The 18,028-nt window shown below is 53.3% G+C and overlaps 1 protein-coding gene across 7 annotated transcripts in view; it reads left to right on the forward strand.

Moving 5' to 3' along the window:
* The window catches only part of RNF43 (ring finger protein 43), a 46,621-nt gene that overhangs the window by 20,949 nt on the left and 7,644 nt on the right, over window positions 1–18,028 (forward strand). For all 7 annotated transcript variants that reach the window (XR_009279280.1, XR_009279281.1, XM_058854367.1 and 4 more), the window contains 7 exons: window positions 9,047–9,169; window positions 10,940–11,014; window positions 12,343–12,474; window positions 12,983–13,084; window positions 13,771–13,926; window positions 14,424–14,526; window positions 14,973–16,490. Coding sequence is in view for 5 of the 7 variants with exons in the window: in XM_058854367.1 (XP_058710350.1) it covers window positions 9,047–9,169; window positions 10,940–11,014; window positions 12,343–12,474; window positions 12,983–13,084; window positions 13,771–13,926; window positions 14,424–14,526; window positions 14,973–16,490 (2,209 nt within the window). In the remaining 2 variants the exon portion in view is untranslated. The remainder of the gene's footprint in view (window positions 1–9,046; window positions 9,170–10,939; window positions 11,015–12,342; window positions 12,475–12,982; window positions 13,085–13,770; window positions 13,927–14,423; window positions 14,527–14,972; window positions 16,491–18,028) is intronic.

Consider the following 18,028-nt stretch of genomic DNA (forward strand, 5'->3'; position numbering starts at 1 on the left):
TGGGAGCAATTTGATAAAATGCGAAGCAAAGGAATAATCCCTGGAAGGAAAGCACTGGGGGATCCCCTGTGTGTGCCATGGTAGGCTGAGAAGACTTCTACTCCTGCAACTTTTCTGGCTGGATTTAAAGTCTTTTGGCTGCTTCATGGCATGAAGGTCCTTGAAATGTTGTTTGTAGCTCAGGCTGTACCTCAGCCAGTATGACCATGTCAAACTCAAAAGGATTTTCTTTGAACACTGTTATCATTCCAGGGAAAAACCTGGTTAAACCCTACTTGATGGCAGCACTGTCGTGAACCTTCTCAGGTCAGGCTGGGCAGACAAACTGTTCTGAATTATCTGACCATGCCTCGGGTTTTGGAAAGCAGCTGTTATGTCCCTTTGCAGTACAAGTGTCCCTGCCTGGGTCTGCAGTTGTGGAGTCAATGTTTTTTAGAGAAAGATGGAAGGAAACAAGGTCTGCTTCAGGAGCTGGACTCGGTTACCTGACTGGTTTTCTTGGCTTCCATGAATGTGTCCAGAAGCCAGTGAGTTTGGAAAGAAATTTTTTTGTGCTTATGAAAGGCAATTTTTAAATGTCAAAGTTGAAAGTACTTTTTCTTAGTAAAAAAAAAAATCACCACTGAACCATCCCAAGCTGGCTGGGCATGAAACTGCCAGAGCAGCTGAGCTGAATCCATGGCATCTTCTGGAGGATTTTTTAGGGATTTGAAAGGAGTCCCATGTTAGTGTTGTATCTCCTAGGCAGGAGCTCACACTGAGCAACACACCACAGCCTTTAAGCTGTTTGTATCCAAATTGTTTGGTTACTCAATTCTAAATGGACCACATCCCCATATTCAGAGGAATTGCCACATCATGGTGCTCTGGAAGTGTCCTATGGCACTCGATTTACACCAACTAAATAGCAGTGGGGTCAGTGGCCAGCTGGCCACTGAGCAGGAAACTAGATGACAACAAGAATGAATAATTTTCCATGGAAGCTGGAGTGTCTGACAGCACTGGAAGCTGTGAGGATGGATCAGCCTACAGGATATTGACCATGGAGATGGCTCTCGGTGTTTGCTGCCAGTGCTGATGATCCAGGGAGCAGATGGCACATGGATTCATCCACACCATTGCTCACTAAGCCGATGAGTTTGGCTGAGGATGAGAGAATTTGGTACAGCTGTACAGAAGCAGCATCTCTGCAGGATCCCAAGGCATGAGAAACAGCCATCCCTGGTCAGATCTCTGGGAGAAGCAGCAGTGTTTGGGAATTCCCTGGCTCCCCGCAGCAGAAGTGATTGATGGGAGCTGGGAGATGCTGGGTTGGTACATGAGGAGTGGTGTTTGGGCTGTCAGGCTGCCCAGGCTGCGAGGGGAGCTGTGAGTGATGAACAGCGCTCTCAGAGAGTGGATGTGAGGGATCGGTCCCGGAGCTGGGAGAGAGCTCAGGACAAGAAGGGCAGGAAGGTGGGGCTGTGCTGTTCTCCCTCTCGACTAGATTCAGCGAGGAGGGGCACTTCCAGCCTATTTCTTGGTATTAGAGGAGGATTTGAATGCTCCTGCAGGAAAAGTGCCACCCCCACTACCCCAGAGCAGTTTGTCCAAGTTGACCTCAATGGTTTCCTGCCAAAAATACCTGTGAACAATAATGAGTTGTTAATGATTTATCCCTGTGTTCTCAAGTGCTGCACTGATCCTGAATACCACAGAAACCATTGGGGCAGGCTCTTAAGGCTTTGGCTACAATGGCTTTTTGTCCTTCTCCCAGGACAGGGATGCCAGTTGCATGAGGGAACTAAAGGCTCAGTGTACTGGGCAGTGTAAATGCACGTTGTTCGGTGTGACTTCAGGGAATATTGGTGGGAAAAGCAACTGCATTGGATCAAGGGAGATATCAACTGAGCTGGAACAAAGGATTGTCCCTTGCAGAGTTTGCAGAGTGGTGAGCAGACAGCAGCAGGTTCCCAGCCAGGCACAGCTGTACAGAGTGTGCCTCTGGACATGGGATCCAGCACAGCAAGCTCTCTCCTTCCCTTGGAGATCCCTGCCATTTTCCCAGGCCACCAGGGCAAGGGTGTGGAGGTTTTATGGCACAGAGGGGTGAGGTACCACACCAGGAAGTTCTTCCCTGTGCTTCCAGCATGTGCAGTAAGCCCAACTCAGCCATCCTGCCTTGGGAATGGGAGCTCAAGATGAAAAGTAGAAGACAGAGAGAGAGAATCTGTGATTGCAACAACCATTTCCACCCTGCAGAACCAGGAGAAAAGGCATCATCCCAGAGCACAGGGTGCAGGATTGTGTCCAGATGGGTCTGGAATATCTCCATCCCCTCCCTGGGCAGCCTGTTCAGGGCTTGGCCAGTGCCCAGCGAAGAAGTTGTGCCTCATGTTCAGGTGGAACTTCCTGGGCATCAGTTCCTGCCCAAGTCACAGGGTTATGTCAGTTTTGGGTCTGACTGTTTGAGCCTGTGCTGAAATTCTTGTTTCTGCTTAGCATCTGAAGATGCCAGTCAAAGAAATTTTCAAGCAGTTTGACTTTTGCTGTTTAAACTGGTGCTGCCCAGGTGTTGTGTGGCCTCAAGAAGAGCAGTGAGTGTAGGTTGAAAGTGAGGCAGGAGTGCGAGCCAGGCACCCCATCTTTGGTTCCTCCTGCAGCAGCAGATGAGCTCAGCATCCCCAGGAGCCCGGAGCTGCATTCTCGGCATTCCTGCAGCTCCTTAGATGTCAGTGATGTCATCGATAGCAGCCAGGGAAGTGCAGATCCTAGAGGGCCTGAACTCATGTCTTAGCAGGTAAGCGTAGGAGGAACCAATTTCTGTCGTGTACTGCGCTGTACCAGCAAGTTTCATTGAATCAAATCACAGCAAATGTATTTGCATCTACATTTCTGTCTTCTGGGAATACAACAGTGTCCAACGAGAGAGACTTGTGTCCTCCACCAGCCACTTGCTCATCCATACCACAGAAAACTACAGCTGGGCAGTAAAACAGCAGGAAGCCGGTGCAGAGTGAGATTGAAAAGCAAATAATTTATTCCTTTAGCTGTTCACTCTTTGTCCTTGTGCCCAGGACCTGCTGACATAAAACATATTTCAAGATGGAGCTGGCATGGAGTGAAGGTATCAACCCTTCTCTGGAAGGCACCCCTTGGAAACTCCTTCTCATGTCAGCCTGTGAAAGAGATGCATTTGCATTTTTTTGAGCAGGACAAAACAGCTTGTTTTAGGAACACAGGAGCAAAATTTTAATTAAAATTTCATAGTTTTATCACCTGGCATTTTGTACCAAGAGCTTTAGGCTTATGGCAAACAAATACTGTGCAGGCTCTTGGTAGGCACAGGATGCATCAGTTCTTGCTGCTGGTTTAGCTGGGAGTTTGGAACTCTGGGATGGACTGAAGCAGCACTTTTTTAACAATGGTTTGGTGGTACTGTCAGGACCTTGATGCACATGGATGCATGTGGAATGGAATCATGAAGCCATGATGGCACAGTCTGCACATGAACAGCATTAAATAGCATTTCACAGCCTAAAGTTCGGTGGTGAGGGAGACTGATGAGCCATGAGACACGTTTCTATCTGAAATGGAAATACAGATTTTTTTTCTAGTTCTATTTAGGAAGTTGCCTCTGACAGGACCTCCCAGGGCAGAGCATGGTGCAGAGATTAACTTCTGCTCTTGCTGAGCCTCCCCAGGTGGCTGTGGGTGCAGGACCCTCCTCTGCAGCTGCGGAATTTCCTGCTCAGAAGCAGAGTTTGCAGCCTCAGTGCTGCTTGAATGTGGCTCTGTTACTCAGCTGTAATTAGAGCAGCTTGCCAGTTCTTTATTTCATCCCTTCATTTCAACGGGATTTCCAGACCTGGTGCAGTTTGCCCCAGAGAGCTGGGACTTGTTTTCGAACCCAAATGTAGCCAGACCTTATACCTACACTTGCATTTCTCCAGCTACAAATAACAATGGAAGTGATTTTATCTAATCTCCCACCACCTGGTTTGTTCTTGTCCTCACTCTTAGGCATGAGGGTATTGAAAATGCTTTTGGCAGGAGGAGCGTTGAGCTGTGTAACCACCAGCATTAGCACAACCACACAGGCTGTGTGTAAAGAAGCAGCTATGGTGGCAGTGACCCCATGAGGGGAGAGAGGCCTGGAGAGGCAGAGCTCATGGCTGGTGTGGTGTTTGTCCTCTGTGAAGGTCTGGGCAGGCAGAGCTCATGGCTGGTGTGGTGTCTCCTCTGTGAAGGTCTGGGCAGGCAGAGCTCATGGCTGCTGTGGTGTCTCCTCTGTGAAGGCCTGGAGAGGCAGAGCTCATGGCTGGTGTCTCCTCTGTGAAGGCCTGGAGAGGCAGAGCTCATGGCTGGTGTGGTGTTTGTCCTCTGTGAAGGCCTGGAGAGGCAGAGCTCATGGCTGGTGTGGTGTCTCCTCTGTGAAGGTCTGGGCAGGCAGAGCTCATGGCTGCTGTGGTGTCTCCTCTGTGAAGGTCTGGGCAGGCAGAGCTCATGGCTGCTGTGGTGTCTCCTCTGTGAAGGTCTGGGCAGGCAGAGCTCATGGCTGCTGTGGTGTCTCCTCTGTGAAGGTCTGGGCAGGCAGAGCTCATGGCTGGTGTCTCCTCTGTGAAGGCCTGGAGAGGCAGAGCTCATGGCTGGTGTGGTGTCTCCTCTGTGAAGGTCTGGGCAGGCAGAGCTCATGGCTGGTGTGGTGTCTCCTCTGTGAAGGTCTGGGCAGGCAGAGCTCATGGCTGCTGTGGTGTCTCCTCTGTGAAGGTCTGGGCAGGCAGAGCTCATGGCTGCTGTGGTGTCTCCTCTGTGAAGGCCTGGAGAGGCAGAGCTCATGGCTGGTGTCTCCTCTGTGAAGGCCTGGGCAGGCAGAGCTCATGGCTGGTGTGGTGTCTCCTCTGTGAAGGCCTGGAGAGGCAGAGCTCATGGCTGCTGTGGTGTCTCCTCTGTGAAGGCCTGGAGAGGCAGAGCTCATGGCTGCTGTGGTGTCTCCTCTGTGAAGGGCTGGGCAGGCAGAGCTCATGGCTGCTGTGGTGTCTCCTCTGTGAAGGCCTGGAGAGGCAGAGCTCATGGCTGCTGTGGTGTCTCCTCTGTGAAGGTCTGGGCAGGCAGAGCTCATGGCTGGTGTGGTGTCTCCTCTGTGAAGGTCTGGGCAGGCAGAGCTCATGGCTGGTGTCTCCTCTGTGAAGGCCTGGAGAGGCAGAGCTCATGGCTGCTGTGGTGTCTCCTCTGTGAAGGCCTGGAGAGGCAGAGCTCATGGCTGGTGTCTCCTCTGTGAAGGGCTGGGCAGGCAGAGCTCATGGCTGGTGTGGTGTTTGTCCTCTGAAGGCCTGGGCAGGCAGAGCTCATGGCTGGTGTGGTGTCTCCTCTGTGAAGGCCTGGAGAGACAGAGCTCATGGCTGCTGTGGTGTCTCCTCTGTGAAGGCCTGGAGAGGCAGAGCTCATGGCTGGTGTGGTGTCTCCTCTGTGAAGGCCTGGAGAGGCAGAGCTCATGGCTGCTGTGGTGTCTCCTCTGTGAAGGCCCGGAAGGCAGCGCAGCAATGGCCGCTGCGCAGGGAAGGGCCCACGCGCGGCCCTGGGGGGCCCTTGTGCCTCCTGTGTCTCTACGTGACTTGGCACCCGGATCCCAGGACACCTCTCCAGGCCACAGCTGTGACTTTCTAGCTTGGGTTTCACGACGGAGCACCCAAGGCCCCTCCTCTACGCCGGCATTTCGGCGCTGTGCTTTGGAAGGACTCCAGGCCAGCAGTGAAGGGCTCTTTGATAATATCTGACGGGCGGGTAAGAATTTTGGGCAGCAGCCAAGGTACACATTGCCTGTAATCGTTAACTCGGTCTGTAAACAGTTCAAACGGCACTGAAGAGGCCGTCAGTTATTACATTGGAGAGAAGCCTTTCATGTGCCCGCGCAGGAGCCGGAGCCGCGCAGCGCCAGGCCCTGAGGAGCAGCTCTGGCTGCAGCGCGGCCTGGCCCTACAGCGGCCGCTGTGCTGAGCGCCTGACCTTCAAACCCTCGGCGCTGCAGCAACAACTAAATCCTCACTTTCTTTTGTTCTGCACCTGGCTCAGCGGTGGAGCCCGGCGAGATGGAGGGGGAAGGGATCAGGCAATGCTCCCCCCGGCACAGCTGGGAGGGTTCAGCAGGGCTGGCTCCTCCACCCCAAACCCATCTCCTGCCTGCGGCTTTTCCCTGGTGAGAACAGCTCTGTGCACAGACCTAACAAACGTTTCACTCAGGAACAGGTAAAGCTTCCCTGGACCATTCCTGGTTTCTTCAGAAATGGCCACAGTGCTGGTTCAGGGCCACACCAGGGTCCTGACATTTCCAGGCAAAAATGCTGCTGAGCTTCATCTTCAGGAGAGTTTTAGAGAATTTCCCAGTCCATATCAACCTCTGGAGAGCCCTTTGGTCTCTTTCCAGGAGCAGTTCAGCCCTCCTGGAGATGTGTGATGCTTCAGATGAAGTTGTTGCTTAATTTGCTCCAAAAGGAATTTCCTTGTCAGTCTTTGATCTTCTAGATCTGCTTTCTCCTTTCTAGAAGATCAAGAATGCTCTTTCTGACATCAGTTGTCAAGGTTTAGACTTTCAAGCCCATTGTAAAAAGCCGGTGGTTGAGGAGGAGTACCCAGTGGCTGCAGTAAAGCGATCTGGGCTCAGGTGAGTCTCTGTGTCCATCACTGCAGAGCTGCTTTCAGGGTCAGAGCTGTCTCAGGTGTTTCATGGACTGGTTGTAGGAATCTTCATGTGCTTGTGTCACCCCTGAGCTGGTCCCAAGGGACCTCTCTGCTTGAAGGGGTGAAAGAGCTGCCAGCACAGCTTGGGCTTTGCCAGTGCTTTGAGGGCTGCAGAGGGACAAGACTTGGTGTGAGTTTTGAGGGACAGCTTTAACCTTTCAGCCACTGCCAGGACAGTACAGAGGGTTGTGTCAAAGGGGTCTTCAAGGATGGAGATGGCTCCAAGTGGGGACAGGCTGGGCCCTGCAAGGTGTCCGAGATGAGCAGGTCAGCGTGTATTGGATGCTGTCCATGGGATTTGGGATCCTGCAGAGTGCTTGAGGCAGAGGAGCATGAGCTGTTCTCCCGTGACTTGGGCCAGCTTGCCTTTACTTTCATTTAGTGCTGTGAGTCAGGGCTGACCAGACTCCCTTTGCCTTTGATACTGCAACATGGATGTGTGGAGCAGACAGAGACAGTTTAACCAGACATTCTTATGGAACTTTGCCAGAGGTTTCCTTGCCAGTCCATACAATCCTCACAGTGGCTGGGCCAACAGAAGTGACACTTTCTTCCCTCCTGTGGGACGTCTCTGTCTGCAGGAGAACAAACTTCAGCTGAGCTGTCAGTGAGGGGTGTTTGAGAGTTTTCTCCCGCCCCATGGGAATCATTTAGGTTGGAAAAGCGCTCCAGGACCATCAAGTGTAGCCTGTGCCTGATCCTCACCTTGTCACCAGCTCAGAGTACTGAGTGCCATGTCCAGTCATTCCTTGAGCACCTCCAGGGGTGGGGACTCCACCACCTTCCTGGGCAGCCCCTTCCAAGGCTTGACCAACCTTTCCAGGAAGAAATTCCTCCTGATGTCCAACCTGACCCACACCTGGCTCTGAAGTCCTTTCAGGGAGTTGCAAAGACCGACAGAAGAGATCCAGACTTCACCTAAAGCACGTGTGATAATCAAATAAACATTCCTCTTGGGTTCAGCACTGCTCTTTGTTGCTCACCAGCTTGGTAATGAAAAGGAGATGGAAACAGTCATTTTTTGATTAGGGACAACGACTCTTGATTGTTGTGTCAAACCCTCAGGCCCTGCTGACCCTTGACTCAGGCCAAAGGTAGTGAAGCTCATGAGCACGAGTAAGGGCACAAGCACAGGAGGATTGCACTGGCACCTTGCAGGTCCTTTGTCTCCTCTCCCACCTCTGGCCACTCCTTCAGGGGACTAGGATGGTTGTCTGAGCTGTTCGCACGTTGAGGTAGGACCTGAGTCTCTCTAAGAATAATGAATCTGTTATCAGTGAATGTGTTTGTCTGTGACTCACATGTGGGTAAGGTGTGTTTGCTGTTATAACAGCTCTTGAAACTTTATGCAGGTAAATTTAAAAAGCCCCATATCCTGATGGCTGAGCTTCATGCCCAGGAGTCATGGAAGTGGCAATTTTTCCTTGGGCCTCTTGAAACACTCTGCTGTTCTTTTCCTTTTCCAACCAGCCATTTCCATCTTCTCCATGGCTAAAATCTACTTCATTTCCCTGCCCCATCCCTCCTCATCCCCATCAGGCAGCAAATTGTGCTAAATGACCTCTCAGGGTCACCTCTTTCCCTCCTATTTCTGCATGAGACTCCCAAGTGGGAATTGGGCACCCCTCCATGCCTGATTCCCCAGGAGCTTTCCCCGTGTTTCTGCTGCAACCTGTGAGTGATGCTGGGAGGGACAGGTTGGTGTGAAGGTAGTGGGACAGGTGGGAATAAAGTGGGAAGGGTGGCAAGGAGGAGTTTTAAAATTGAAAGTCAGCATTTTAGGAGTGGCATTGTGGACAGAAAAGGTAGAAAATAAAGAGAAACCATAAAGTAAGGATACAAGAGTAAGTAAGGATAAGAAGTAAGGATACAAAAAACCAAAAAAGATAACAGTGAGAAGATGGGATGTGGGATAGCTTTGTGTCCTCTCTGAAGCTGTAACAGGAGGGATGTGGTGACAGAGACAGATGGAGTGACAATGCCAAGGGTCACAGGTTGACAGTGTCTTACCAGGGCCAGGGTGTGGACAGAACTGCAGAGCTGAATCACCCAAGAGTGGGTCCAAACCCTGCCAGCTGATCCCAGCCCACCGCTGGGATCCCGAGAGCACAGAGCCAGGAAAGGATTGTCCTGGGAAAGGACCTGGCAGAGCAGCAATGTGACTTCCATCAGGGAACCCCAGCTGGAACAGCATTGTGGGGTCCCACATAATAACCCCTGAGGTCCTTCTGCTGACTGGGACCCTGGGAGTGGGTTTGCAGGGTGGGCTGGAGCCCCTTTGCAGTGCTGAGCACCAGGATCTGAGTTTCCCCTTGCTTTTGTCCCACAGTCCCACCCACTATCCCTGTGCAACACCAGCGAGGATGAACACACAGAATCAGGATTCATCACCATCGTCAAGCTGGAACAGCCAGATCGGGATCCCAACCCCTGCCTGTCCCTGGCCAACAAGGTAAGCACAAAAAATGCCTGGAATGGCATCAGCCTGGGAAGTGAAACCTGTGGTGCAGCAAAGAAAAGGGTGGGAGGAGGCAGCAGGATAGGAAAGAGCTGTTGGGAAGTGGAGAAAAGGACAAGGACAGAGCAGGGTCCTGGGCAGAAGGGCTCCTTTGGGAGAGATGCTGTGCCAGCCAGCCCAAACACCTATGCCTTGACCTTTTGGACTGTCTGACTTCGTAGAAGGTGTGATGTTTCTCCAGCCTGGCAGCTCTGGGATGCTCAGACCTTACCCAACATCTCACACTCTGCTGCCCAGCAGCCTTGTCCCCCTCCTGTTTTACACCCTCATGTTGCTCCCTGGCCTGTGAGGGGATTTGTGTTTCTCTCTGTTCTCTGGCCTGTGGGAAAACATGGACACAGAACACATCATCTGTGGCTCTGTTTCCAAAAACAACACTGTAATACTTCACTGGATGAGGCACGAGAAGAGTCAGTGCTGAGCAGTGGAGATAAATGCAGATCAGGTGAACTAGTGGTGGGTCATGACTTGTTAACATTTTGGGCCCTGGGAGATCTCAGAGGGCTTTGGATCAGGCACATCAGTGAAACAGCAGTTCCTGTGCCAAAAGCTGAGGTCACTGGTCCGATTCTCTGGTAATAAGGAAGTATGGTAGGAACAAGGGTCATTTTAAGCCTTAAAATCTTTGTGACTGATTAAGTTGCATGGATAAGGATGACATTGGCTTTTTCTTTTGTTTGTATCTCTGCCAAATGTTGGGCTATTTTCGTGCTTGTACAAGTGTTGTACACTTCTTCCTGCTGGTGGTGATTTGGTGAGGATGGGGACAGGGTCCTTTTCCATGTTCCCTGCAGCTCAGCTGAATAAGGCAGGCAAAATTTGGACCCAGTTTTTGCTCCTGTACAGCAGGGTTTTTTCACAGAGGCTGTGGCATCAAAAGCAAGGAAAGGGATGTGATGCCATGGTGGATTTGTCATCCCAGGGCTGGTTTCCCCTGCCAGGCAGCAGTGCCTGTCCCTTCCTGGCTTGCCCAGCCCAAGTTTGGGACTCTAGAGCTGATGCCAGCTGGCATGAGCCAGCAATCAGTTTCCTCACACGTGGATAATGGTCTGGGCCCAGCTGGGCAGCTTGTGTCAGAGGAGAGGAAAAAGGCTGGGCAGGTGCTTCCAGCTCTCCCATGTCCATCCAGACGTGACTGTCCCATGACAGCGGTGCCAGGATGCCCTGCTGGGAAAGCCACTGAACTGCTAATCCTAGAGCAGACCTGCAGCCCTGGCTCCAGCTGAGCTTCCCCCTGCTGAACAGGGGGAGCCAGGGAGAGCAGCATGAGTGGGAGTCAGGCCCTCTGATATCCCTGCCAGGTGACAGGAGACCTGTGGGAGTTTCTGTTGTCTGTGGAGGTCAGCATGGCTAACAGGGCTGCACGTCCCTCCCCAGCAAATCCAGCTCTGAAACAAGGGAGCACCTGGCACGTGGACAACTGGGGAATGGTTAGGTTTGTGTGTTGCTGTGACTGCAAGGCCACCAACTACTTCATCTCCACAACTTTGGGAAGAAACCACCCGTGAGCCGCAGGGCTCTGGCAAGAGCAGGCGCTGCAGCCCAACGCAAGCTCAGGAGCCAAGGTGGGAACGGTTTCCTCAGTCCAAGCAGGTGCTTCTCTCTCCTGGGAAGAACCCAGGAGGCAGAACTCGGATCCAGTGGCAGGTGTGGACACAGGTTACAGTACACAATGTCCACTGAAGCTTCTGTTGTTTTGGACAGGCAAAGCTGGCAGGGGAGCGTGGAGCCCGTGCGATCCTTTTCGACATCACCGATGATGAAAGTGCTGCTGATCAGGTACAGACCCCAGTGATACCCTCAGCTAAAACACAGTGCTCCTGTCCCATCCCAAAACGTGCTCAGGGCAGAACCCCCCAGCCACCAGTGGGAGATGCCAGGAGGATGCTGCTGGTGTTGGGTGTTGGTTCTTAGCCCACACAGAGGCTCTCCATGGCACATCCATGCTCTTAAAAGACATTGTCTGGTCAATCAGACTTCTCTGCGAGGAGCTGGATGCTTCCTCTTGGGAAGTCATAAATTTCCCATCTAGTCCAGACAGCCCAGTGTACCTCAGGAAGGGTGATTTCTCAAGTTTTCAAGCCTGTCACAACCCCCTGCTTTGCTGTTAGTGCAGATTTAACCTTGGTTTAGACACCTCCGAAGGTTCCTTTCCCCAGCACTGTTGTCGTCTCTGGAAGGGAATCAATTCCCCATCCAGATAATCTAGGGATATGAAAAGCATCCAGCTTTAGGTAGGGAGCAGGCAGAGGAGCTGGTGCCTGACCTCATCCAAACTCTGGGCTGACTCCTTGCTGGATCCATCCCCTGTGGCTCTTTCATGCACTTAAAACTTAATTTCTGGTGCCAGAGAAACACAGCAGCAGATTCAGGCCCATGAGGTGGTGCCGAGGTTGCTCAGATCCCAGTCTCTGATCCCTACCCCGAGCCTTGGCTCCCACTTCTCCAGCTTTCCCATTCAGTACACCAAAGCCAAGAGTATCAAATCCTATCAACAATTCAGAGCCTTCAGCCTTGTCTCCCTGGTCTTCCTGACCATCTGCACCTCCATTCACATCTCCATCCCTGTGCACTCCCAGGCACCCCGCAGTGTATGGGAAGGGGTTACTGGCTCTGATGCCCACCCTGATCCACCTCAGTCTAGAGGAGAGCCTGTGCCAGGCTGCCTGGACCACAGGGGAAAACTGCTGGTGTCACAAGGAACAAGCAGAATGTCCTTAGGGAGGAGGGGAACTGGATGGGTCCAGAGCAGAGGAAGCATTTCTGTGGTGAAGGCAGCACTTGGCAGTGCTGTTGGCACTTCCACAGGGAAGAGGAGGGACCAAGAGCTTTTGCACAGGGCCTTGAAAAGAGCTCAAGAGACACCAATCAATGTCTGGTTGTGCATGAGGAGTCACCAGCAGGGAAAATGAAGAAACCCATGCTGTAAAACTGGTAAAAGAAGCTTCCATTGATTCATCATAGAGTGACAGTGTAACCTTGAGGGAGCAGTCAGTCTCTGAAGTGTTGCAAGAAGCATCATGAGGAATGGACATGCCTGGGGAGTCAGGATCACCCTTGTTTCAGGCTGTTCTGGATCAGCCCTCACTGTGTTTGTTTCTTTGCAGCTGAGGAAGCCCAGAGGCCTGAGCCAGCCCGTGGTCCTGATCAGGGGCCACGATGCTGAGCTCCTCATGGGCGTCGTGAACAAGAACAGAGAGGCCCACGTGAAGATAGAGGTCAAGGAGCCACCAGCTTGGGTGAGAGACACATGATTCTCACTGCCTCCTGTATCCTCCCTCCCAACCTGCTGGGCTTTCCCAGAGAGGCTGAGCTTTCCTCCTCAGGGATGGAGATCAGGACCTGTTGCAGGAGTTGTCTGTAGCATTCAGACATGTTCAAGGAAAGGCTCAAAAGCATTTTCAGCTTACTTAATTTCTTTTGCTTAAACATCATGAGTGAGCCAAGGGGATTCTCTGTCTCTTCAAGTAAGACCAAGCCTTGATTTTTTCATCTTGTGCTACCTTAGACCATGATCTCAAGGGAGCTGAGATGATGCAAGACAGAGATACTCCATTCTTGTATGAATGTGCAAGAAAGACTGAACCGTGTTTTCATTTACCTGTAAAGAGTAAGGGGGGGAGCTTGGCTAGGAGTGATACTTCCCAAGGCTGATGGTCCAGAAGAGATGGAGATTCCCACAGCCCCTAACTCCCACCAAGAGTAATTTCCACACAAGAGTAATTCCTGTCCTGTTTTATCCAACAGCCAGACTACGACGTGTGGATTCTTCTCACAGTGGTCAGCACTGTGGTCGTCATCATTTTGATTTTTGTTGTCCGCACAAAGTGCCAACTGAACAGGACTCAGGTGGGGAACTCATGGAGCAGACATGACTGAGCAAACAGGAATACAGCAAAAGCAGGAACAGACACCTTTTGAGAGGGGAAATGGGCGGATAGTGATTGAACAAGGAGAACAGTTTTAAACTAAGATGAGAGATTTAGATTACATATGGGAAGAAATTCTTCCCTGTGGGGTTGGTGAGGCCCTTGGCACAAGTTGTCTAGAGAAACTGTGGCTATTCTGGATCTTTGGCAGTGTCCTAGGCCAGATTGGACAGGGCTTGGAACAACCTGGGATAGTGGAAGATGTCCCTGCCCATGGCAAGGGAGTAAAATAAGATGAGCTTTAAGGTCCCTTCTAATCCAAACCATTCCAAGATTCTATGATTGTATGATTTAGTATTCTTAATAGAAATTAACAATTGAAATAATCATCTTCCAGAATCAGATGTATTTCCATATTTGAGACTATCCCATTTGTCCTATAGAGAGACAATCCTTTGGGGATCAAAAATTCAGCACTGCTGAGTGATTTGAATGTTTAGGGCCAGATGTCTCCTGCTCATGACAAAGCCTACTCTGGCTGAGTCAGTTTAGACAGAAAGCCACCCCTGCAGATGAGCATTGTCCCCAGGTTTCTGATAATCCAATTTTGAGTACGGGAGGGCAGACTGAGGCTGAACTCTCCTCCAGTCCCGTCTGTCTCCACAGGACTCGGTGCAGCAGCAGACCCTGCAGGCCATCGGGCAATTGGCCACGCGCCGCTACCAGCCCCGGGCGCGGCCGGCCCCGCGCTGGGACTCGGCCAGCAGCTGCAGCTCTGCCCCGGTCTGTGCCATCTGCCTCGAGGAGTTCAGCGAGGGACAGGTAGGGCTTGGCCAGGGCTGCTCCACACGTGGCTCTGGCTTCCCTGGTTGGGGGTCAGCAGGGGGAGCTGAGCACGGCAGGAGCTGTGAGATTCTTCCTTCTGAACTCCTGAGTGCTGGAAAGGGACTGCATCCATGGAGGTGTGCCTGCCCTGGGCTGTAATGCCTCTGCTAAGGTGTCTGCAGGCAGGTCTCCAGCTGTGGCTGTGGGGTAAAATGCCCGTAAAATGCCCATGGTGAAATAGGGTAAAATTTGATTTGCTGCTCCAGAGCACCCAGCCTGAAATCTCTCTATTCCCGAGGGCTTGCACCTCTCTGGATGTTCACAGAGCAGCACCAGAGGTGCTCCAGAGCCTCCTCCATGCACAGCTGGGCTGCAGATCCCTCACTGTTAGACATCTGTCCATCCTCCAAGGCACACTTCCATCAAGAAGGACCCATCCAGGTCTTGGAACATGGTTCTCCTTGCTCATCTTCCTCCTCTCCACTTCTTTCTAGGAACTGCGGATCATCTCGTGCTCTCACGAGTTCCATCGGGAATGTGTTGACCCTTGGCTGCAGCAACATCACACGTGTCCACTTTGCATGTTCAATATTCTTGGTAGGGCTCAGACACAGCATTTCCTGGCTGGGAACAGGTTGGGTGTAGGATCATGCCCAGGAGCTCCAGTTACTCTTGGGAGATGGATCAGCAGGTCCTTGTGTCCCTGTGGATGGAGTGGACAGGGGACTGTGAGCATGGAGAGGAGAGCCTTGCCTTTGAGCCCACCAGGGTACAGTGAAGTGCTGGGCTTGGGCTGGGACCTGCACTGAGAGGGATTCCAGTCCTGTGACCTGTGGGGAAGGGGAGGTGGGATCTGGGGGTTGCAGCATCAGGGAGAGTGCTGAGTGTGCAGGAGCATCAGGGTGGTTTGGTGGTGGCAGCGAGGAGTTGCAGAGTACGTGTGGGACGTGGGGCCATGGTGGGAGGGCAGTGGAGCATCGGTGCTGGGGTTGCTGCAGCTGGGCTGTGGAACGTGTGCTGGATACTCCCTTCTTTCTCCACAGCCAGAGACTCGGGGGACCAGGCCATGGCTGCCAGCTCCAGGCTGGTCCCTCAGGACATGGAGCCTGGGCGGCGACTCCACCTTTTCCGCCAGCATCCAGGACATGCCCTTTACCACCTCCCACACGCGTATCCTCAGAGGAACCTCAGGAGCTTGCCCCCAGAGCCAGCCCACAGCAACCCCTTCTTCCACTCTCCAGAGCTCTCCCAGCTGGATTTTGGCACCATCCACTACATGCCCTACAGACCGGCCACCTCCCTGCTGGCCTGTGGCCACGTGGCCTCGCTGGCCCCAGGCTCGCTGGGGCAGCAGCTCCCCAACCCCTGTGCATGTGGGCAGGTGTTGGCACCCCACAGGACGTGTCCCGTGCAGCCTCAGCCCCCCTGTGTGGCGCCCAAGGCAGCCCTGGCACAGAAGCAGCACCGTGTGCCCGCCCTGCGCCGGGGGCTTGGCCACGGGCAGCAGCACAACAGCAGCGGCTCTGGGGAGAGCTATCTCACGGAGCACAGCGGCTACCTGGCCGACGGGCCGGGCAGCGACTCCAGCTCAGGGCCCTGCCACGGCTCCTCCAGTGACTCCATGTTGAACTGCACAGACGTCAGCCTGCAGGGTATCCACGGCAGCTGCTCCACCTTCCGCAGCTCCCTCAGCAGCGACTACGATCCCTTCGTGTACTGCAGCTCGGAGGGCCCCGCCACGGACCACGGCCAGGAGCAGCTGCGGCCACCCAGGGAGAGCCGGCCCCGCTCCTTGGACCTCATGGTGCCCAGGGGAGCTGCTCCAGCCAAGCCCCAGGTGCTCAGCCACATCCACTACCACCACCACCAGCACCACCACTACAGGCGGGACGCCGAGTGTCCCCCTGGGCGAGCCGGCCAGGGGCCGGGGCCACGCAGATCCCGCTACTCCGGGGCCAAGGTTGCTTTGCACAGTGGTCGTACACAAAAGAGGACTGAGAAGAGCCATCACTCTCAGCAGCCTCTGGAAAGCGGTGCCGTGCTGCAGGAGGCAGCTCCAGCAGGACAGCCAGCCTGTCCCCAGGAGGGCTGGGAACTCCCTCACGCTCCCTCCACTTCTCCAAACAGGTTGGACGTCAGTGTAGATGCCAACAGACAATTGGGAGCAGCTGGCACACCCCCTGTCCCGCTGGCCCCCAGACACAGCTTACAGAGCAGGCATCACCGAAGGAAAAGAAAGTGTCCCCTGGTTCCCGACCCAGCTCTCCTGCCCAAGGACTCAGGCAAGCCCAGAGCCTGCGACACTCACCTTCCTCCCGGCCATCCCTTCCGCTGCTGTCCCGAAGCCCAGCCCCTGATCCCAAGCGCTCCCATGCCCGGCGGCTCCCGGCCGCTCTGGAAGTGTTTAGTGCCACAGCCCAGCTCCGAGCTGAGGAAGCAGGAGGAGGGGTTGTCAGGACAGGAGAAAAACCGCTTGGTTCCTGCAGATTTCTCAGGGATGGGCACCTCCAGACACGGTCTGAGTGTCCACCTTCACTGCCCATCTCAGAAGGGTGGTCAGGGTAAGTCTGGCCTTCGCCTCTCCTGGTAGCGAGCAGGTGAATGAGGGAGGTGGTTTGCTGAAGGAACTCCAGCTGCCAGGACACCTGGTACCTTCTTGATGGGTTTTCCTACAGGAGCACTGACTGCAGGAGCATTCCAGAGCTCACCTGTGAGGATGATGGCCTGAATGATGAGCAAGTGTGTTAAAGAGTTCACCAAACCCTGAAATGCTGCAACTGAGAAATAAGGTGGCTAATTTTAATTAAACGTCTCTAGCAGCTGGAATATCTCCCAAAGGAAGGCGTGGGACCACATTTTTCAGTGTCCTTGCACCAGTCTGGGTGTCTTACTGGCAGAGTCGTTACCACTAAGGCTTTCTGGGCTCCAGTTGTTTTAGCCAAGCCCAGGTAACTGGAATCAGTGAGAAAGGAAGTGTGTGTGGCCCGGGGTAGTAGAACAGACTAATTGAGTTGCTGGATTTGCACATCCCTCATTTCTCACCTGCCTCTGTTGCGTGGGAGTTGCTTTTTTAGTGTCTTTTGGAAATCAGATGTAATTAAAGTTTGGCCCTCAGCCTAACTGCTGCACGTCTCTCACAAAGAGAGGGAAAATGCCTTTGAGACAAGTGTCTTTGAAGGAACCTGAGTTTAGCTCCCAGGTCTTGCTCTCTCAGGTCCTCTGAAGGCAGCAACCTCTGAGTCAGCAGGGGCAGGCACTGGCTGGGAGCAGAGCCTGGCTCCCTTCCTCTCCCTGCCACTGACTCATTGCAGGTCCTCGGGCAAATCCTTTTGATTTAGGTACCAAACACAGATCTGGCTGTCTAATTTCTGTTAAAACACTGGCCTTAAACTCATGACTCACTGTGCCCATTGTGCTGCAGAGATAATAACTTCCTCCCCGTGCTTGTCTATCCAGCCCCACCCCACGCCCAGGCTCCTGGTGCTGAGGAGGCAGTGGGGCAGGGGAGGCTGGATGGGCACGGGCCTGGCTCCCTGCAGCCTTCTGGCCTCCCAGACTCCCAGGAACAGATATTTTTCCCAGGTGCAGGAGTGCCTGACACTGCAGATAGGTGATAGGGAGGTTCTTGCAAGGCCTGGAGAGATGCTGGTGTTTGGAGAGATAAGGAGGCATCAGGGCAAAGATGTCTCTGGTTGCAGGGAGTTCTGAGTGCCAATGCCCTCCCAGGGTACCCCATGTGGAGAGAGCCCTCCTGGCTCAGGGCAGGCTGCTCAGGGCTTGCTTTGAGCTCCCAAATGAACCTGGGAGGGCTCCAAGAGCAGGAGTCTGTGCACCTAACACGGGGTGCTAGGCATTGCAAGGTCCGTGCTGGGATGCTTCTGTCTCTTTGGAAATGGTCCCAGTGGCCCCAGTCTGTGCCCACCTCCTGATGACCCTCTGACCCCACCCAGAGCCAGTGCCAGCTGCTTTGCCAAGCACACCAAGCCTTCATTCCCTCTTCCCTCCCCATTCCAGCAGATAGAAGGACCAACGTATCTGCAGGTGCTGTGAATCTGTGTCTGTTTACTGCACTAGCTTCTGTGGATGCTCTCAGAGCCAG

Source organism: Poecile atricapillus, chromosome 21 (assembly GCF_030490865.1).
Source record: "Poecile atricapillus isolate bPoeAtr1 chromosome 21, bPoeAtr1.hap1, whole genome shotgun sequence".
Classification (NCBI taxonomy): domain Eukaryota; kingdom Metazoa; phylum Chordata; class Aves; order Passeriformes; family Paridae; genus Poecile; species Poecile atricapillus.